Genomic DNA, 20,614 nt, shown 5'->3' on the forward strand with positions numbered 1-20,614 from the left:
CCTGAGGGGACGATTCCTTTGGGATCCCGTGAGTCCCTTGGGGAGCCCTTTGCGAGCGCTGAGGGGACCCCGCGGCGGCGCGCGGGCGCCCCCCGCCCCTGCGGCGCGCGCGGAGCCTCGGCGGGGCGGTGCCGCCCGTCACCTGCGGCCGCGCGAGGGGCCGGGGCGGGGCGCGGGGGCGGGGCCGGCGCGCGAGGCGGGGGGCGGCGGCCAATGGGGGCGGGCGGGCGGCTCGCGCGGCGCTCTTAAGGCGGCGCGGGCGCTGTCAGCGGGCAGAAGGCGCGCGGGTTCGACGGCGGGGCCATGGCAGCCCTCAACGGCGCCGTGGAGAACGGGCAGCCCGACAAGAAAGTGCCTCCGCTGCCGCGGCCCCTGCGCAGCCTGGAGGTGAAATACACCAAGGTGAGCCCGCCAGGCACGGGGCGCTGGGGAGCGGGTGGGCTTCGCCGTGCTGTCGCCGATGTTCAGTGGAGTCAGGGTGGTAGTGAGGTGTTATATTTTTAATACGAAATTTTCACCCTCAGTATTATTTTTCTTAGCTTCTTTTATTCCTTCTGCTGCCTGAGACAGTAGGTTTATAAGGGTTTGAGGTTGAGAAAGCAGATGACAGTGGTGTTTCTAATGGAGCAACACTTGCCCCAATCCCTAATGCCCAAAACCTAATTTTTTCTTTTTAATAAAATATCTCTTCCAAAGCTGTTGCTCTGCCCCAGGCGCTCTGGGCTCCTCTCCCTGGCTGCGGTGTCTAACACCATCTTCCCCTCCCAACCCACCCGTGAACGCCTCCAGCTCCCCGCTGGCGCTCAGCAAAATCCGATTTGGATGGGGTGAGCCTGGGCAGGGCGAGGAAGGCTTTATCCCTCAGAGCCGCTTGCTGGGGTCGTGTTCCAGCGTCCTTGACCCACAGCTCCCCTGCGGGGAGGTGGCTCGGTGCCAGTGGTGGGTTTGGGTGGTGGCGAGCCCAGGGCTGGTGTCCAGCAGGACTGGGCCTTGTGGAAAGGCTCTGTCATGAGAATGGAGCATCCTGCAGCCCCAGAGAGAAGCAGTGCTCGTGTTGGTGGCTCTTCATCCCAGCTCCATGGCCTCCCCACGGGATGAGGAGTCGGGCACTGAGCCCACACAAACCCTCACCTCTCCACTCTCCATTGAGCTTCCCTTTAAACAGTTGCTCCTGACCTTTTGGTATAGACCAAAGGCTCCTGAGCTTGGTATCCGTGTCCCTCAGAGGTGGGGCTGGCTTGGAGCTGAGCAGGGCTGCAGAAATCCCTGCTCCCAGTGCTCTGCGATCGCCGAGTCGCTTTGTGTTCCACAACAGCCTGACCCGCTGCCTTGCGCAGTGGGGAGAGCGTCAGGCTGGTTACTGCTGAGGAGCCTCAGCTGCCATAATTTCAACTTTGTGCCCAGACTAAAAGAGCTGTAGGGGCTGAGTGAGTGTGCTACTCTTGCATTTTTATGTTAAGTATTAAGAAAAAACCAAATTCGAAGCTCATTCCCTTGTAGCGAGAAGGAGTGAACAGCGATAGTTTATCCGGTGAGGCGTTGATTTGAATTATGCATCCAAAGTGTACTAAAAGATTAGCAATTAGGAGTAATCGGTGCACTAGATTAATTTTTTAACATCCAAAATTTATCTACCCTTTATTTGTCAGATAAACTTGTCATTTAGCAGCAAATTGGGTCTGCAGCTGCTGGTTGCAGAATGGCGTAATGCAGCACAAACAGCTCCTTCCTGCGTCCAAAATGGACACGGCCATTTGAGTTCTTCTTAAACATCCAAATGTTCTGGTTTTTGTTATTTTTATTGTTGTGAACACTTTTAAACACTCCTTAGGGATCTTTTCCTGCAGCCGTGTGTGTTTTCAAACACGCAGTTTATGCTCCACAGTTTCGCCAGGGACTGTGAGCGCTGAAAGAGTCAAGGTTGTATCTTTAAAGTGGAAACCAACATAAATTAAAAGTGTGAGTTTGATGTTTGATCTGATGCTCCCGGTGCATCTGAGAAAATAATGAGCAGCAGTCAATTTTCATAAAACTGTGAGGGGTTTTGTGCAAGCTCTGAGTTTCACCAGATGTTTACAGCTGACAGCACGGTTCCCTCTGCTTGGAGGAGATTTTTAATTTTGGTTCTACCAGTTATGGGGCTGGGGGAGAGGCAAAGTTTTTCAACAAAGGTCTTTCTTATAGAGCAGCTTAGTGCTTGTCATGGGTGTGATGGAAGTGATCTGTCCACAATTGCTTGTCTCAAATTCTGGCTATGAAGCGTGAACTGTGGATATACTATTCAATTTGATTTCAGCTCCTGGCACCAAGGACTCGTGATATGTGGTGGATTCTCAGAATGATGCCAGTGTATATGTTACATTTAAAACAGCCTGATCCTGTCACTCTGGTGTTTTACTGCTTTAGTAGGAACATCACTTTCCCACAGAATTAGTGTTGAATGCAAAGGGAAAATCAGTATCCTTCCCCAATCCTTAGTTTGTGAGCATATACCTGATATTGTAATTTTATGGTTCCTGTCATATTTCCCACGTTTATAGTACAACTTTTCTTCATTAGGGAAATAAAGGAAAACTGGAGTTAAAATGTGTAAATGTTAAAATGTAGCACTTGGGTAACAGAGGTAGTTTGGGAGCACTGCTGTCCTAAACAGGAGTTAAGATTTCTAACACTGTATCTTTTCTTGTGACTTTCCTTGGCAACATTTTTTGTGAAGTTTTCTTTTTCTCAGCCTGTGTGAAACAGGTGGGTCCAGCAGTGCAGCTTCTACACCAATTACACTATGGATGCTTTTTTATGCAGAAATAATAAGAAAAAGTCTTTTCAAGAAAAAAAGCTGCCCAAGGAAAGAAAACTATGACCCAAAGCAATGGGAATTCCGAATGTAAGAGATGCAACATTAATCTCCTGGTGGTGTGTAGAGACTCATAAACAAGATTGCAAATGTGGATGGCTTCCAAATAAAAGTACTAGCTTACAGCCACTAGCAGGCTACTAATAAAGATTACTTCATCTAATCTTATTTAAAGTATATTTATAAAATATAACACTGCCAAGTCAGATCACAGCGTGGATAAGATGCATGCTGAATCAATTAATTGTATATAGGTATTCATGCTCTGTTTACAGAGAGTAACAACACTCCAGTATTTAATGCATTTTCAGTTACGCAACGCTGGGACTGTTTGTTCTTGCTCTGGAAATGCAATATTTTGAAACACTTAAATCTTGTCACAGATGACTCCAAGTGACGTGGGAGGCTTGATCTGGCCTGTGACAAGGCATGGTGGGGTAGAGCCGAGCCAGAACCCTCCTCCTGCAGACACTGCCAGAGGGGAGCAAGCTGTGGAGGTGGCCCAGGGCAAGGCACCAACAGCCAAGTAATAATTGTGCAGCAACAACTTCTGCCTCAACCATACCATTTCTCCTGGGGTCTGCTTGCTGTTCCCATGGAGATGTAGTTCAAAAACTGCCCGTTTCTCTCTGCCAAATCCCAGTGTTGTTCTCTGTGGGACCTGTGCTCTGCCTTCCTCTGCCTCAAAACTTACTGGGTGCACAAGGTTTGTAGAAATGCTTCTGTACTGACAGCAGTCCCTTGGAGAGAGTCTGAGAGCACTTGACTCTGCCATGGATGGAAGTTGAAGAGCCTCTGGACCTTTGAGGAGCACTTGTGGGCTTTTTGTCTATACAAGTTGTTTTTCTTTCTCCTGCCCATCCCACTCCCCTTGCTCTCTCTTCAGATATTTATTAACAATGAATGGTACGAGTCTACAAGTGGAAAGAAGTTCCCCACCTACAACCCTTCAACTCTGGAGAAAATCTGTGACATTGAGGAAGGAGATAAGGTAAGTGTTGTTGGACAAGCAGTGCAAAAGACATTTTCCAGAGGATTTCTTTTTGTAGGGAAGCACACAGAGGAAAAGCTGGATTTTAACAGCAGCATCCATCTGGCCAGCCTGGGCTGGAGGTCTGGGACACTGGATGTGCTGCCCAAGAATTACATGGGCTGGGTGGCATCAGTCCTGTCCAGCTTGTCAGAAGCACTTTCCCTGGTAGGAACTGGCTGCTGAACACTGTCAGAGGAATGAGATTGAGCATCATTCTTGTGCCATAGACTGGAAGGAAGTAGCCAGCCTGAGGAAATAGCAATTGATGGTGTGTGCTCACCCCTGACAGGATTTGGGCCCTGTGTTGGGGGTGGTTTTTACCCCAGCTGCAGGGCAGCCTGTTGGAGACACTGAACTGAAACTCCCCCTTTTTAAAACACAAATAACCTGAGTGCTTGGGGGAATTTAAACTTGGTCATGCAAACATTGACCACTTGCTGCTGGAGATGTGGTGCTGCTTTTCTAGCTGGTATTGTGGGTTCTGGTCTCCTGCACAAATGTGGCAGCTCTCACTAAAACCAAACCAGTATCTCAAGAGCTTTAGTAGTCCCTAGTGTGCTGGAGAGTAACCTGAGATGTTACTGCTTGGGTTTGGTAGCAGCCTGAGGTGAGGAACAATCACATGTGACATTTTTTTGTCCAAAACAGCTCATCACATATGGGCCAACTGGTCTGACCTATGGAAAAGAGCTGGGCCAACATCTGGCTTTGTGCAGGAAGTCATGGGAAGGTGATTCACAGCTGCTGTGCCGTGCCAGGGCTTTGGTAGCTCATTGCTGTGATGGGCAGCGTGGCCATTTCTGCCTGCACTGACTTCTTTTTCTTGGTATTTAAGCTTGTCCAGTGCTTGTGAGGCAGCCTCCAAGACTTACTGCCACTGGGGATCTGTGCATCCATGGGGCAATTACACATTGAGGCAGAACCAAACATTATGTGTCATTTCTTTATCCTGACTGGGTAGGACACAACTGTGTTTAATTGCAGTGGCATGTAAACAGTGGAATTGAAGCTGACTCTGATGCAACTGTATTTTGATAGGCAGAAACCATGACGTGGTTATTGTTCCCTGAGCTAAGTGTCTCCTCAAGCAGCTATAGAGTATTATGTGTGCAGTTTGTGCTTGCTTCTCAATATTGGCTAAAGAAAATTGTTATACAGAACTAACAGGCCAGTTTTGCCTCCTTGAGATTTGTCTCTGTCTGAATTCAGCTTCTAGCTTGCAGGAGGGTCACTGTAAACTTTTCCAGGCAGTGAAGATCTCTTCCCCTAAGTACTCAGTACAGGTGACTGATTTCTTGGTGGAATTTGCAGCCAAAAATGTAAGCTAGCTGTGCTTTGGGTGCTGAAAGCCTCTTCTCTACATCACACCTTTTAAAAAGAATATTTTGGTCTAACTAGATTTTTCCAAGAAACTGAGTGGGGAGTAGACTTGGATCTGGATTAATTAAAAAGAGTAATGAGTGACAACCATCCCCAACTAGCTGTTTGCTTTCTGGTGACACTTGACCACATCCCACCCTCTTCTGGCAAACCAAGGTCCGTGGGGCTTCCCTTGCTCTGGTTTGTCCCACTCTGGGGCTGTAACCCCAGTCTGCTGCAGTCACCACAGCAAGTGGTGAGTTCTGCTCAGTGGTGCCTTGTCCCCTTGTGCCACTGTTCTTGCTGTGCTGGCCAGTGCCACTGCAGGGGTGGCAGCTCCTGCTGCTGCCTTCAGCTGTGCTCTGCCAATGCTGGGCTGGAAGCAGAGCTCCCCTTCCCAAGCCCTGAACACAAACCTGCCCCTCCCTGGCCATGCCGAGTGTTTTGCTCAGGCTGCACGTGAGGGGTGGAAATTTGGCAGCCGATATCTCACGATGACAGTTTAGTCTGGTGCTGAAACTTGGCCAATGCTTTATAAGCCTACAAGCAAAGGTTTTGTTGTCTGTTCTTTAGTTAGAGAATTGTCCCTTGATGGGACAGTTGAGGGATAAAGAGAAGTCTGTGTGGGAAAAGACGCCCTGAAAATAAAATGGTGGAAGTTTCCATTGAATGCTGGAATATACCTGACAAATAAAAGCTTAGTGTCCAACTGTTGCCAGGTTGATAATGGAGAAGGAGTAACACTGGTGCTGTCCCTAACACTTGGAGACAGGCTTTTTCCTTCTGGCAGCTTGCTGACATCCATCAAGGACAGGGGAGAAGTGCTCCTTCTTCAAAGCAGTGCCCAGCTCAGAGCATGGGCAGCAGGTCCACAGCTGTGGCTGTCAAGTCTCTGTCACGATCATTTCTAAACAGCTCACTCTCATGGATCTTTGAAGGGTTGTGAGAGGGACTTGTTCACAGTCACCCTGTCCCCTTCAGATTGTAGTGACAGACTGAGGTAAGACCACAGCAGACTTGCAGTGCCCTCAATAATGATTTTGGACATTTCAGGCTGTTAGGATGCTGTTTGGAACTTAAAGCAATTCAATGTGTGAACTGTTTGCAGGGGAGCAGGTCAGGGAACCTCTTCTGACTGAAAAACTGTGCTGTGCTCATGCCCTGTGTCAGAGGAGTGCCTTTCCAAAGATGTGCACAGGGAAGGCTTTTTGAAGAAGTCAGTAGGTGAACTGAATAAAGAGGGTCCCCAGTGGGTGTGTCCATTCCTGGCACATCTCCTCACTTGGAGCACTCTGAGGCACCCTGAGATTGAAGCAGAGCAAGGCTTTTTTGCAGGTGTTTTCCCCACTCACAGAGCCAGTGGGGTGATGTTCTTCACTGTGCTGGGGCAGGAGAGAGAAAAAGAGGATGGGAAAGAAGAAAGAAGCAGCAGTGAGCAGGACTTGAGGCAGAGGAGGAAGATGGACGAGGCAGCTCAGAACAAAGAGCAGTGTTCAGTTTGTTCAGGGGGGGAGGTATGTGATTGTGTAACTGGGGCTTGTATCATAATTCAAGCACCCCAGGTGGCTATGAAGCTTTGCAGGCATTTCCCAACACTGCAAAGACTTTGCAATCTTAATATTCTTATTGGAGCTTTTTATGTAATGCTCAGTAAATCTGTTATAGATCCGAGTGGAGCACCAGGATGCATGGATCTCCTCCTGCTGTGGTTTTGTGCACCACAGGCTGTTCCTGGCACCTTGACAGCTCAGAGTCACTTTGTCACGCCTTGTGCCTACCTATTGCAACATGCCTGCAATGAACATGCCATTCAGACTCCCCTAATGCCTAGTCATAACAGGATGGATTAAGAATGGCATTTCAGCCTTCCTGAAGGATTTCCTTGTTTTTGCTGGTCTCTCAGGCCTATTGAGGCTGTGTAGAAAGGCTCTCAGGATATCACTTGGTGGTGCTACCCTGAGGGTGTTCAGGGAAAGCCTGTGTGACAGTGACTGCAAGCTCTGAGCCAATATTTGTACCCAGAATGTCTGAGAAAGATGGTTGTCTTCATTCTTGTCTCCACAGGAACTGCAGCAGGGCTCAGGTGCTCCCATTTTCAGAGGCTGGGGAAGATCTGGGCATGCACTGGAGTCCTCTGTCCATGCAGTTGTCTCACTCCTGTTCTGAGTGCCCGGGTGGAGGGAAGCCCCTCAGCACCAATGGCATTGTGCCACTGCAGACCCAGTTCCCTGCACATCAGTGCTCCCAGCCTGGTTGCAGAACTAATTAATTGCTGCTAAGGAAAGGCTTGTTTAAACCTGAAACACTTATGTTCCTTTGCCTGCTCTGTCACATAAAATATTGCCTTCTTTCAGCTCAAGCCTTCATTCCAGCAGGCAGGATGGGGGATACATGAGTGTGCAGTGGCTGGTGGTGCCTTCTGGCTTTTGTGATGTGCCAATGTGAATGCAGATCAACTGCAGCAGAGTGAGCCATTCAAAGGCCTGTATGCTCAGTGGCCCTGGGCACCTCTGCCCATCCAGAGCCATCCTGTGGCAGCACAAGTTTCCTCCAATGGCTTCCCACCAGTGCTCTTCCAGAAGGATGGAATTCTTTCCCTGACAGTATAGGTCAGACTGTTTAAAGCTGTGTGATTGCTTGGTAAAGAAATGCAGCCAAATTTAATGTAAGGTGCCACTGCCTTGGGTATGATTGCAGTTGTGACCATGAAGGCAGATGTCTCCCTACAACATTTTTTCTGGATTGAGCACCACACATCCCCTCCTGTGAGGGGGATGTGGCCAGACCTTGTTGGATGAGTGCAGAGGCTCATTTCCTAACTGGATCCAGACAAGACTTGAGAAAAGGAATAGATGAGAGCAACTGATGTAGTGCTGGGAGGAATGATCAAGGTCTGACACCCTCCCTCCTTTCCCAGCCCTTTGAGCCAGATATTGCAGTGAGGTGCAAGGTGTCCATCAGCTAAAATGAGGCTTTACATACAGCAGGAATCTGTCCAAAGCTTTATCAATGCTTGGGGTACAGCCTTGGCCTTGTGGGTGTTGGTGGCAGTGTTCCCATAGATCCATTGGATTGGGAGCCCTTGGCTTCACTGTTTTAATCAATATATGTGAGGTGATGGGAGGAGTCCAGGGCATATCATGGCCAGAGCAAACGAATGAAACTCCAGGGGTGATGGTGTGGGAAGAGAGGAATTTGCTCCCTATCTGGTTGGTAACTTGGTTAAACAGAGTTGGATTTGGTCCAGAGGATGGTAAAGCTGTTGGGAGATGAAGGGACAATGGCACTCAGTGTGTGTAGGGGAAATGTCTTTGTCATAGCACTGAACAGCAAAACCTTTCCCATCTGGTAGAAATGTTCTGGGAATGTGTTCTAAGGATCTAAGGGTGATTTTTGGTGTGTTAACTGCCTTGGCATGGGCTCCAGGGGAACTGGATGGTGGGATCTGAGCTGTAATTACTTCCCTGGGTAAAATCTTGATCTCATGGGGGATTTTCCTGCCCACACTTGTTTAGAGGAGGCTAATTCATGTAGGCCAGTGGCCTGTCATGATTCTTCATCCTCCCCCAGTGTCACATCCTGTATTGGCAGGAACATGATTCTGGATTATTTTATAAACAAGTCAGTTACATTAAATTACCCTTGAAAGACCCAATTGGTATTCAGACCTCAAGGTTGTTTATGAGCCCAGGCCAAACATAAAATATATTCCAGGCTTGAATTCAAATCCAGGAGTGAAATGAAAGTAGTTTTGTTAGACAACTTGATTTTGGCCATCACAGCACCAACCAGGAGGGTTTCTGTGCCGTTGTCCAGCTCCTTCCCTGTAACCTGAGGTTTTCCTGTGTGTGTGTTGTGTAGCCTGATGTGGATAATGCAGTGGAGGCAGCGAGGGCAGCGTTCCAGAGGGGCTCTCCATGGAGACAGATGGATGCCCCAAGCAGAGGACGACTCCTGCACAAGCTGGCTGATCTCCTGGAGAGGGACAGAGTCATCCTGGCAGTGAGTACTGGGAGCAGTGATAAGCCAGCAACAGCTGGCTCTGGTGTATCCCTATCTACCTCATGTTTTTCTGTTCTCTCCCTTCATGAAGGGCAGAAGACAGGAGTCATGGCTTTGTTCCTTTTTCTGCAGGACTTTAGGGGTTTAGAAGGCTGTCAGTTTTTCTACATAGGTGATTTTTACAGAACTTCAGCTAGTTATTGAAGTGATTAAATATATTAATACTTAAAATGTGCTCAGTTGGTAGAAGCCTTTGGACTCTACAGGCCTTGTGTGTCTTTCCAAATGGCACCCAGAGATCTCAGCTTGGGGCTGCTGTCTATCTCTACCCAAGCTCTTGGATCTCAGCACTCTCCAGCTCAGTGCTGCATTTTTACCTTCAGGGAAATGCATTTATGACATCCCATGCTGTCAGATGTGCAGGTAACTGAGCCAGTGCCCTGCTGAGGTCAGTGGGAATTGACACCTGTGTGACTCTTCTGAGCTGGGTCTCTTTCCCCAACACAGTGTCACTTAACCACATGACAGCCTTCAGTTTCAGCAGGGCAAAACCAAAACATTTTGTTCTGAAGACAGTTCTGGGCAGCAAGTAGAAGGGAAAAAAAGAAATACATATATATGTGTGTGTGTGTGTGAATAAACACTGATTATTTTCTGCTCACTTTGATGTGACTTTGGGGCACTCTCCTTTTCACTTAACCAGAACACACTTCAAGCTTGCTGGTCTGGAGGACTTGTTTGGCATTGCTGTTTGCACTGCAGAAATCCAGCCCTGGCTGCCTTGGCTGTGTGCTAAGCAATGACTTATACAAATCAGTTGTTTTAGCAGACATTCAGTGGATAACAATTCTTGCCATTCCAAGGGGAATGTCTGTTTGAGTGCTGTTTGGACCCTGATGTCTGTGGAGCATGACAGGGTATGACTTCATGTGTAAACAAAGATGTTTCAATCTACCAGGGGATAGTACTTCCTTTATGGATGTGCTGGCCATTTGCACCAATATCCCATTTAATGACCTGAGTGGAGAACAAAGCATTCCCTGAGCTAATGTCCAGAACAGTGTGAGGGACACAGGCTCAGCCTGGACTTTGTTTAGAGCTGATCAGCACCAGTGCAGCTTCAGTGGGGCAACTTTTGCCTTGCCCTGGGCTCAGCACAGATAGGAGCCCAGAGGTTACTTTACCAGAAGGCTTTTCAGAGGTTGGGTTTAGGCTTATGAAGTAGAAAAATTAGATTATTTTTTTTCTAATAGAAGGAAAGTAGCTCTGCCTGATTTCAGTGACACCATCTGGACTCCAGAACATCTGTGCTAGGAGGTTAGTTAGGGTGAAGTCATGATACTCACAATGTTTCTGACCAGTGCCCCAGCCTGTATCCCACCCACACTCACCTTCTGGAGGCTTCTGGAAGGTGCCCCTGAACAAAGCAGCTCCTGTGCACATCAGAGTTACTGTGTCTGCTTTTCCTTCTGCATTATTTGTATTAATAAGCTCATTATCTAAATATTAGAGGAGGGAAGAACATTCATGTCTTTAGAACAAGGCACAATAAAGCTAAGAAGAGGGTTTTTTAAAAGCTCTTTCTTAAGAAAAAAACCCAAAACATTGACTTGTCTGACAGTGCATGCACATTGTTTTTTCAGACTCTGGAAACCATGGACACAGGAAAACCTTTCCTGCAGGCTTATTTCATTGACCTGGAAGGCTGCATCAAAACCCTGCGGTACTATGCTGGATGGGCTGATAAAATTCAGGGCAGAACTATTCCAGTGGGTGAGTACCTTCAGAGCTGGGATGGGATCAGGCTTGAGGGGGAGGGAGATCCATGGAAAGACTGCCTTCTGAAAGCCTGCAAAAATAGCCTGCACTTCCTTTCTATCTCAGGATGCATTTTCAGCAGATGTGTTTCAATATTGAAACTAATGGGAGAACTTGGTTAATGCCTGGATAGATCTCTGGGAAATAATGTGTGGGCTCTTGTGTTGCTTTTTTAACAGAGAAACTTTGTTCAGGGCAGTCACACAGAGACAACACTTTGGTCCAGGTATAGAAGTTCAAATATGGTTTTGGTGAGAGCAAGTTAAGAGAATGGATGTCCCTGTGGCATGATGGACAATATGGAGTATTTTCAAATTTGGCCTCTTTTGTCCCTGCATGTGGGTGATCACTGAGGCTGTGTGAAGGACAGACACTGCAGACAGAAATTAGTCACCAGAGGAAGGGCTCTGGAGGGCTGAGCTAGTTTAGGCTGTGCAGACAGCAAAAGGAGCCATGTCAGTCATATAAACTGAGATTTGTCACCCTCATTCAGAGTGCTGTAAAAGCTTTGCTTGTCTGGACACTCCTTGTTTGTCCTGATTTGAAATCACTTTGAAAAAGCATTATTAGAAATGTTCTTGCTCTCTGTCACATCTTCCCAAAGAAACTAGATGTTCAGCAAGAATGAATTTGAAAGGCAAATGTTCTTCCTGCTTTCTCTGTGAAAGAGCAGCAGCAGTATTTTAAGGTGAATGGTACTGCTTTAGTTCCAGAGTTTCATCTTGTTATGATTTCTTACCAGGAGTGTAATTCCTGTCACACTGAACAGGATTCCTGTATAAAGTGGGTTTTAAAGCTCTCTCCCTCAGGGAGACAAGTGCTTTGTGTTTTTCAGTAGGACACAATCTGAAGGAAATTTGTTTGCTCATATCAGTGTGATAATGAGTTATCCTCCCCTCAGCCTCAACACAGGGAGTTTGCAGAAGGAACTGAACCCTGGATTTAAAAGGTTCCTGTGTGACTGTGAGTGGTGTTTGGCTTTCAGACTGGCACAAGACCTGTACTCAGATCTTCATCTGGACAAAGACATGAGTCTGGATGAACAGACAGTGTTCTCTGTCTAACAGGGGCTTAGTTCTGTCCCCAGCACACCTCCTGTAAAAGTGAGGATTTTGACTGTTTTGTGCCCTTTTACTCTCTTGTTTTGCAGATGAGAATTTTGTCTGTTTTACCCGGCACGAGCCCATGGGTGTCTGTGGAGCCATAACCCCAGTAAGTGACAGTGCTGGTGCCCTGCATCTCACACAGAAGTGGAAATTCCATGTTCTCTCCATCCTCCCCTGCAGCCTTGTGCTGCCTGGCTAAGCACAGCTGTTCTGCAGGGAACTCCCATCTCCGTGGCCTGATGTAGTTTTGTGTTTTACCCCCATGCCAATTGCTCTTGGCAACAGGAGTGCTCTGCAGTGCAAGGGTGGGTCTCCTAATCAGATGCTCTGTGGCTCTCTGAGGCTGACACCAGTCACCAGAGAGCATTCAGAGCTCTGACTCTCACACTGCTGGGACAACCAGCTCGTCATGAGGAGTGCTGGCTTTCTGCTGCCTTGTGCTGATGCATAAGTTTTGGGTTTTAAATTATATCCATTATCAATTAATTATGTCTGGCTGCTCTCTGAGCTTTCTGGGATTAAATCTCATGAATAGTTTTCTTTTCCTTGAGGTCTCATTCTCTGCTGAGTGGACAGTGTGGCCAGCTCTTGGAATGCCTCCAGTGTTAGCATGTGCTGCTTGCTGTGTTTCAACAGACAGCCAGGAAGACTTTACAGCTCATGGGAGACAGATTTTGTTCCTGTCTGGTTGTAAAATGCTTTGAATGTGGAATCCTACAATTTGTGAGGCAAATGGTGCTGTGTCAAGATTCTGTTTGGACACAGCACCGAGTCTGCCAGAGTTCAAGAAGTCTTTGGACAATGCTCTCAGATCTCTGGTGGGAGCCTTGCTGCTGTCCTGTGTAGGTCCAGGAGATGGAATTTGATGATCCCAGTGGATCCTTTCCAACTCAGGATGTTCTATGATTATGTAGTACTTGGATCAATAAGAGCTCCTGGAGGGTTTTGACTTTTGAGATAAGACTGAGAGAAATGCATATCTGCTGGACCCTGGGAATACCAGGTCTGGATCCCAAAGATGTCTGGGGAAATTCTGCTTTTTCCTTCAGCAGGACTGAATTTGTACCCCAGGTGATGAGAGGATATGGTCTCTTTGGCAGTGTCAGGGTGAGGCAAAGTAGGAGGTTATCAAACATTTCTCTTGGTGGCTTCAGAGCTTTTCTGGTTGAGCAAGCAATGTGACTGCTGGTGAGCAGAATTTGATTTAAGATCAAAATCTCAGGTTCCTCACACTGATCAGCAGTTGGAAGGTATTTCCCTGTCACTCTCAGCCACCTTTGGCACTCAGCAGTGCTTTGGAAGATATCCCTTTAAAAGCCTCCATGCAGGATGCTTTGGAAGGTCACTGCAGGGGACAGAGTGGGGCTTGGAAGATCTCAGGTTGACCCTAGACCAGCAATAAATACAACAGAAAGTACAGAAACAAATTTGACTTAAGATCAACACTAAGTTTGTATAAAGAATGATTGGGGTCAACAAAACCACATCTGTCTTCAGTTTACTCAGAACAAATCTTCTCCAATTTTTTTTCCCAGTTCAATCTCGATAACACTAACAGCCTGTGGGTTTGTATTTCCTACTTGATTGAAAGAGATTCTGTCACTGTCCTGGCTATGTTTCCCTAGAGCAATTACCAGTCCTCCCTTTCTCCTATGGCTTGACTATATTTAAATAATATTTTATTTAGCTAGAGAAGTTCTTAGGAAGTGCAGCATATGGCTGATTTTTATCCCAAGGTGATATCATGAGGCAGCCCTGGAGTCCTTCACTGTTACTTTCACCAGGCACTGCAGCAGAAAGCTCCTAATGGAGGGATTTCATGCTCTGAAACTGTAGAAAAGTAGTGTAGGTGTAAATGGCTCAAGCTGCCAGGCCTCCAAGAAAACTTAGGAGAAAGAGACAAATGGGCAAATTATGGGATGTGGCCATTGGAGAAGATCACTGAAATGGAACAGGTCTGGGGAAAAGGGTGAAGCAAGTTGAAGAATAACACTTGAGACCAAATTCTGCTTTGTCTCAGGGTTAGAATAGAACTCATGGCTCAAAAGCTACACTGCTCATTTATTTGTAAGTGTGAATTTGTGGATTCCTGACATACTTGGCTTCTTTGTTGATAGCTGAAGGCCCTTGGCTTGGGTTTTGACAAGAAGTCCCCTTGCTGTTGGCCTGCTTCCATCATCCCTGAAGCAGCATTAATTATTTTTAATGAAAAAATCCTTTCTGCTGCCAAATGACCTTTCTGAGATTTAGTGTGAGCTAGATTTTCCACTTCTTGCTTAGACTCCAAGATCCCCAAATATACATGACCATGAAAGAGATTAGCACAGAGAGAACTGATGTGGACTGGTTCCTAATTCCAGATTAGAAAACTAATTGGAAAGGAACAATTTACAATATGAAGGAAGTATGAGACCTCCCTTAGATTTCCATGACTGAACAAATCACTGCAGCTTCCTATTTATAAAACTGGAACTGAATGAAATTATATAACTCCTAACTACTCAGCCAGTGCTTAACAGAGAAAAAATGGGTTTTTTTTTCATTGAGTAGTTGCATTCTTTAATTCCCCACATACAGATGCTGTACAGAAGTGATGCATCAGGAAACTGCCTCTGACACAGTATCTGTGAAGAGCCAAAATCCTACACAAAATGTGATCAAACTCCTTCAAAGAATGAGGTCACATCATGCAGAAGGTTGTCCAGCTTACAGGATTAGTGTGAGGACTGCCAGCAATATCAGGGATCTCAGGGGGAAATCAAGGAAGTTGTATTCCTTAGCCCAAGCAAACACAGCATTATAAACAGACGCTCCTCTTTGTGGCTTTCCTTTCCTCCCAGAGCTGGGAAAAGGCTGCATGGGAGTGAGTAGGTGACTGTGGCAGGCTGATCTGAGCAGTGCTTTGTGTTCTTGCAGTGGAACTTCCCCCTGCTGATGCTGGTTTGGAAGATGGCACCAGCTCTGTGCTGTGGGAACACCCTGGTCGTTAAGCCAGCTGAACAAACTCCGCTCACGGCGCTCTACATTGGCTCTCTGATCAAGGAGGTGAGGACATCTCAGCAGCCCCTCCACCTTCTGCTCTCTTAAGGCCATAAGCAAGGCTGAGTTTTGAATTAGTTTTTAGTTTTTAAGGAGTCTGAGCATAACAAACATACTTCCAGCTTTAACAGGCTCACAAAGGAAAGTGAGAACAACCTCTGTCTTTGGTCTTTTTTTCCAAAAGCCTTTGTGGCTGGCTAGGAGGTGGCAAACATCACAAAACCTGTGCATTTTTCTCCTTTCTCAGGAAGCTGCAGAGAGAAAAAAAAGATGCTTTTGTTCCCCTACCTTGTCTTCCCCTCTCCCAAATGAGGGAAAGGCAACAGCTCACTTTTATTAGACAATGGGACAAAAAAGACTGTGATTAGACAGCAGTGTTGTGTTTGTTGTTTTTAAGTGGGATAATTCATCCAAGGCAGAGTGCCCTGGGAAACAATTCTTCGTCATTTCTGTGGTTCCTAGAACAATGTAGTTGTGTCTGGCCTGTAAAGTCAACTGAAATAAAGGCAAGATGATAGGTTGGGATTTTAAAATGCTGGTTTAGGGCTTGTCAGGTAGGATCTTGTGTGCCAACAGGTCTGTTAATAGTACAGAGGAGATGGGAGAGGCACAGAACCTTCCAGCACTGCTCAGTACATCAGCTTCCTTAGCAATGGATGTGAGGGACTGAGGAAAACTAAAGGAGTTGTAGATGGACTTTGGCCTCTCAGTCTGTTTGTTAGGCTCAGTCAAACAGTGATTTTGTCCTTTCTTGGCTTAGCCTGGGAGAAAACAGAAAGATATGTTGATAATTGTCACTTAGGGCTCTTCCATCAGGAAAGGAAGTGGAAAAATAATACCAGTTAAGTATCTCCTACAGTTACTTGGCTTAATGAGATTACTCAAGATGAGTGAATGAGTACAGGGTGCAGTTGTCATGACTTCTACTGAGCCCTGCCACACCACTGCTTTTTTGACTCTGACATGCAGCTCCCCAAACACAGGCATAGCATTCCCCCTCACAAAAAAAATACCATTCAATTCTGGCAGAATTATTTTTTTCAGCTGAAATTTTAAGGTTGTTGTTTCTCTCAGTTGTCCTTCAAGGCAGGAGTGTAATTAGAGCACAATAATTTTATCTGAAGATGCTCCTTTCTCTGCCCAAAATTAGCTAAATTCTTTTAAGTTTTCAGAAAAACGAGTTAGAGTATTTTTGTTTTCATCTTTAAAAGGATGTAGAAGCTGTTACCACACACACAAAGCTATGTGTTATGTTCAATGAAATAATTTTTGGCCAACCAAACTATTTGGCTTTCAATTTTGCTGAAAAACAGAAAAAACTTTTTGGCTCAGGGTGTTTTGAACCAATTTTTTATTTCCTTGTGGCTTTGCTGCTGACTCCAAACATCATTACTTGCACAGTTTGACATGCAGTATTTGCTTGAAAACTCATTAGCCAAGATGCAAACTCCATTAAATGCATGTTTGTCATTGTCACATCCATAGAAGAAATGTGACCACCCTTCCAATTTATGAAAAGAAAAAAGGGGGGGAAAAGTCTTATGAGGATAATTTTTTGCAAGGCAGTAGATGAGCAATTGCTTCCTTTTTTTCTCTATTAAAAAGAAATGGCATTTATTGAGATTTTGTATTAAAAAGTCATAGGAAATGAAGCATATGTGTTATATTCTGGAATTTCATCATTAGAAGTTGCAAGGAAAACAACTTTGTACTATCAGTAGTAAGGGAAGGCTGACCTAGATGAGCAGTAATCCTTGGAACTCTTGTTTCAGGAACTAAAACCAGATCAATCAGTCCCTCAGTTCTCCTTGCACTAGAATTTCACCTGAAGTTTTGCCATTTGTCTGTTTTGGCAGAATTACTAGTTAGCCAATCTAGGTTGTAAATGTGGTGGAAACTTGCATAAGTCTTGTTACCATCTGCTTTTGTACTCCTGTTTTATTAGCCCCATCATCTAGTGAGGTTTTACTGGCTTCTTAATCCCTCTGGTCCCCGAAGAACCACAAATGTCAACCTTTGTTCAAAACAAACTTTCATTCATTTACCCCTTGGCTGCAGCTGCTTTGCAGTAGCTGGGGGCCAAGTTTGGCCAAAAGACTCACTCTCTTTTGGCTTGAAACTGGGACTTCTCCAAGAATTCTTACTGAAACTTGGCATTTCCTAAGCATGGCTGTTAGCTTCACCCACGTCTACTGCAGCTGGTAGCATGCAGCCATGTTACTGGGAAGTCTGGAAAACAGGGATGTATCTGGTAAGAGCTCAGAGGAGTGTAGTACAACTAACCCAGGCTTCCTGGGAAATGAGCTGTGCTCTCAAATTCTCTACAGAGCTGTTTTTAATCTCTGTTTCAGGTGGGTTTCCCTCCAGGTGTGGTGAACATTGTGCCAGGCTATGGCCCCACAGCTGGAGCTGCAATTTCTACCCATGACAGCATTGATAAAATTGCTTTTACTGGATCAACCAAGGTAGGTGATGGATTTCTCAAAGACACCTGCTGTTCCTCTTTGCTTTCTCTTTAAACTGTCATCCATACAAGACTGGACCTAATAAATGTCTGACTTCTGTACAACCAGCACTTCCTCTGGCACATTCCATGTGCCAGAAGTGTTTGTTATTTGTCTAATTCAGATCCTTGTGCTTGTAATAATCCCACATCTCTGAGAGCTGGGTTTTGCCAAACCACCACATTTCTGTAAGGACTGTAGGAAAAGGGGCTCTGACGTCAGGGAAGGCAGGCTGGCATGACTTAACATCTTGTCCTTGACCCAGTGGAGCTGCTGGGCATGTTTGCCTGCCAGTCCTGCCCTGCAACTGGAAAACATGTCAGTCAGAGCCCTGAACAATTCTTCCTTGGCTTTATTTACCTCTGAGGAACTAGGACTTAAATAAAAACATGGCTTTGTGCCCAAGGCCTTCTCTGCTGACGTGGAGGGGATTAACATTTGAGCTTCATTCTGAGGCCTGCACAGTAAAGCACCTTCAATTTAGCTTTTTTTTCCTGTAAATAGATGTGTCTGGCTTGTTTATGAGAGGGGTGGCCCCAAGACCTCTGCACTATCAATCACCTCCAGCCATCCTCTTCCATATCTACATGGGAAAAGTGCATTTGGCTTGGCCAAGACCATGGAATTGAGCAGAGCTGAGACATGCAAACAAATCTGACTGCAGTAATCACTGCTGAAAATTCTCAAACAAAAGCTTGCTTAAAGGGAACATTTTTCCACTGACTGCTTTAGATGTTTCTTGCAGTAGATCTGCACCTCCAGAATAGAGGCAGTGTCCAAGGAATGGAAATGCTCACACCAGTGGGGGCAGCTGAGGCAAATTCAGTCTCTTACTTCTTTGAGAAATACTGTTCTTGTTGAGCATTTGCTGAATTCATCCATTCTTAAGTCTGCCCTTGTCATTGCAGAGTGTGATGTGAATGTGTAATGATGACAAATTACCTTGGAAGGTGTTGTTGGTCGGTAAAGGTAACTCCAAACACTCAAAAGCTGCAGCATTTACCAACACTACCATCTAGTGGCTTTGTGCACATCCTGTGCTTATCCCATAGGAAAAGGTGTGCTAAGCCTGTGTTTCTGTACAGGGATCATGGGAACAAACAGAACACAATAAAGTAAAAGTTCACAGTGAGCTTTTCCTCTCCTGATAGTTGGTCTGATCTTGGAGTTTATTCAGTTACATGCTTCTCTCCAAATCCTAGATCAGAAACTTTTAGCCCAGATGAGACATTAGCTGTGTGAAAACAATAGAGCTTATAGACTCATCCAGCCCACATGGATCTGTTTGGGTTTTTAATGAAAAAGGAGTATCCAGTGGATTAGTGGCAGAAGGAAAATCTCAGCTGCTGGAGCCTGTGGGCAAAAAACTCCTGTAGACATTGTGCTTGTCTCCTAATCCATGGGTGTGCAGGAAACACCAAGGGAGACAGAGCCTTTGCTAATGCATGTGTAATTTAGAAGTGTTTTCTTCCCCCTCCACCCATCTGTGAGTTCAGCTGCATCTCTGCAGCATTTGCAGCACAATGCTACTGTTTCTGAGCCAGGAAGTGAAGCTAATTCAAAATATATTTTGACTTAGTTATTAAGCCCCAATTTGGGCTCAGTGCCAGCTTGGAAATGCTGATCTTAAACTCCAGGAGAATTTTCCCATATAGATCTCTTCTCTTAGGTTATTAACTCACTCCTCTTTGGCCAGCCAGCCTGCAGTAATGCCTCTTGCAAAGCTGGGATGCATCACTTATTTCTGCTGTCTCTAGGCCTAAGCTCTGAGTGACTAGAGAAAAACTCCCCTGGATTCAGGAGTCATGCTTGAGTAACAAGGGCAAATCATGAGAAATGCAGACCTGTAATTGCCAGATAGCTGCCCCATGCTTTCCTTCCTCACAGTTCCACTCCAGGGCAAGAGCAATTTTAGTCAGAAATAAAGGTAAAGTTTCCATGTGCAGAGGTAAAATACAAGAAAACAGTTATAATATGAGCAAATTCAAATATTACATCACTCTTAAGAAATTATCCTGCCCTAACACCTAAAGGTCCTAAATAATTTTAATTCATACTGTTTCTAACAAAATTAGTTTACTAAATTCTGAAAGCAGGATACAGATGTAGCTCTCCCACACAGCCTGCCCTTTCAGACCTGCCTAAACCAATCCTTGGTTCTGGGGCTGGTTTTGACCCAACACATCACAGCAGTAGGAAACTCAAAGCATTTCAGAGTGCTCTCCCTGACCTCTACCTGCTGCAGCTGCCATCCAGGCTCTTCCACCCTTGTTGGAATCACACTTGAGATTTTAGGGGAAGCAACTCATGTCCTCTTTGTGTCTCACTGATACAGGTTGGAAAACTGATCAAAGAAGCTGCTTCTAAGAGCAACCTGAAAAGGGTGACGTTGGAGCTGGGAGGGAAGAACCCCTGCATTGTGTGTGCAGATGCAGACTGTGAGTATGGGCTGCTGGCTGTGCTTGCTGGCAGAGGATCCAGGGTGGGGGCTTTGTGGGTCTCTGCTGTCCTCTGGCAGCTCACAGGGCTGCTGTTTCCACCCCAAAGGCTGGAGGAAACCTGTGTCCAAAGGCAGGGTGTAGTTGTGCCTTCCTGGAGCTCTTCCCCAGCATGGGGATCATTCCCATGGCCCGTGGTGCCTTCCCTGGGGATGGCTGCAGTTGCAGTTAAATATTGTATTTCTGTGTTTGCTGTTTGTGGGCTTTCTCTTTGGTTGGCAGTGCTGCAGAGCCTGAGCCAAGCCCTGGAGGGAGCAGTTTTCTGCAAAGCAGCCCCTCTGCAGGCTTTCCCGTGACAGGGGAATTTTGTAGGACCTGATCTAATCCAGCCTTCACCTCTGTCCTGGTGGTCTGCAGGGCTCATCTTGTGTGTTTCATAGCAATTTTGTTACATGGCCCAG

At 46.0% G+C, this 20,614-nt stretch overlaps 1 protein-coding gene across 1 annotated transcript in view; it reads left to right on the top strand.

Moving 5' to 3' along the window:
* The first annotated feature begins 287 nt into the window (after positions 1 to 287).
* ALDH1A3 (aldehyde dehydrogenase 1 family member A3) overlaps positions 288 to 20,614 on the top strand; it is a 33,115-nt gene continuing 12,788 nt past the window's right edge. Inside the window, exons 1-8 of the mRNA XM_063169932.1 lie at positions 288 to 402; positions 3,741 to 3,845; positions 9,108 to 9,248; positions 10,892 to 11,021; positions 12,217 to 12,278; positions 15,089 to 15,217; positions 17,563 to 17,676; positions 20,051 to 20,153. Of these exons, the coding sequence (XP_063026002.1) occupies positions 304 to 402; positions 3,741 to 3,845; positions 9,108 to 9,248; positions 10,892 to 11,021; positions 12,217 to 12,278; positions 15,089 to 15,217; positions 17,563 to 17,676; positions 20,051 to 20,153 (883 nt within the window). The 5' untranslated portion in view covers positions 288 to 303. The remainder of the gene's footprint in view (positions 403 to 3,740; positions 3,846 to 9,107; positions 9,249 to 10,891; positions 11,022 to 12,216; positions 12,279 to 15,088; positions 15,218 to 17,562; positions 17,677 to 20,050; positions 20,154 to 20,614) is intronic.

The sequence above is a fragment of the Melospiza melodia genome, chromosome 15, assembly GCF_035770615.1.
Source record: "Melospiza melodia melodia isolate bMelMel2 chromosome 15, bMelMel2.pri, whole genome shotgun sequence".
NCBI classification, from domain to species: domain Eukaryota; kingdom Metazoa; phylum Chordata; class Aves; order Passeriformes; family Passerellidae; genus Melospiza; species Melospiza melodia.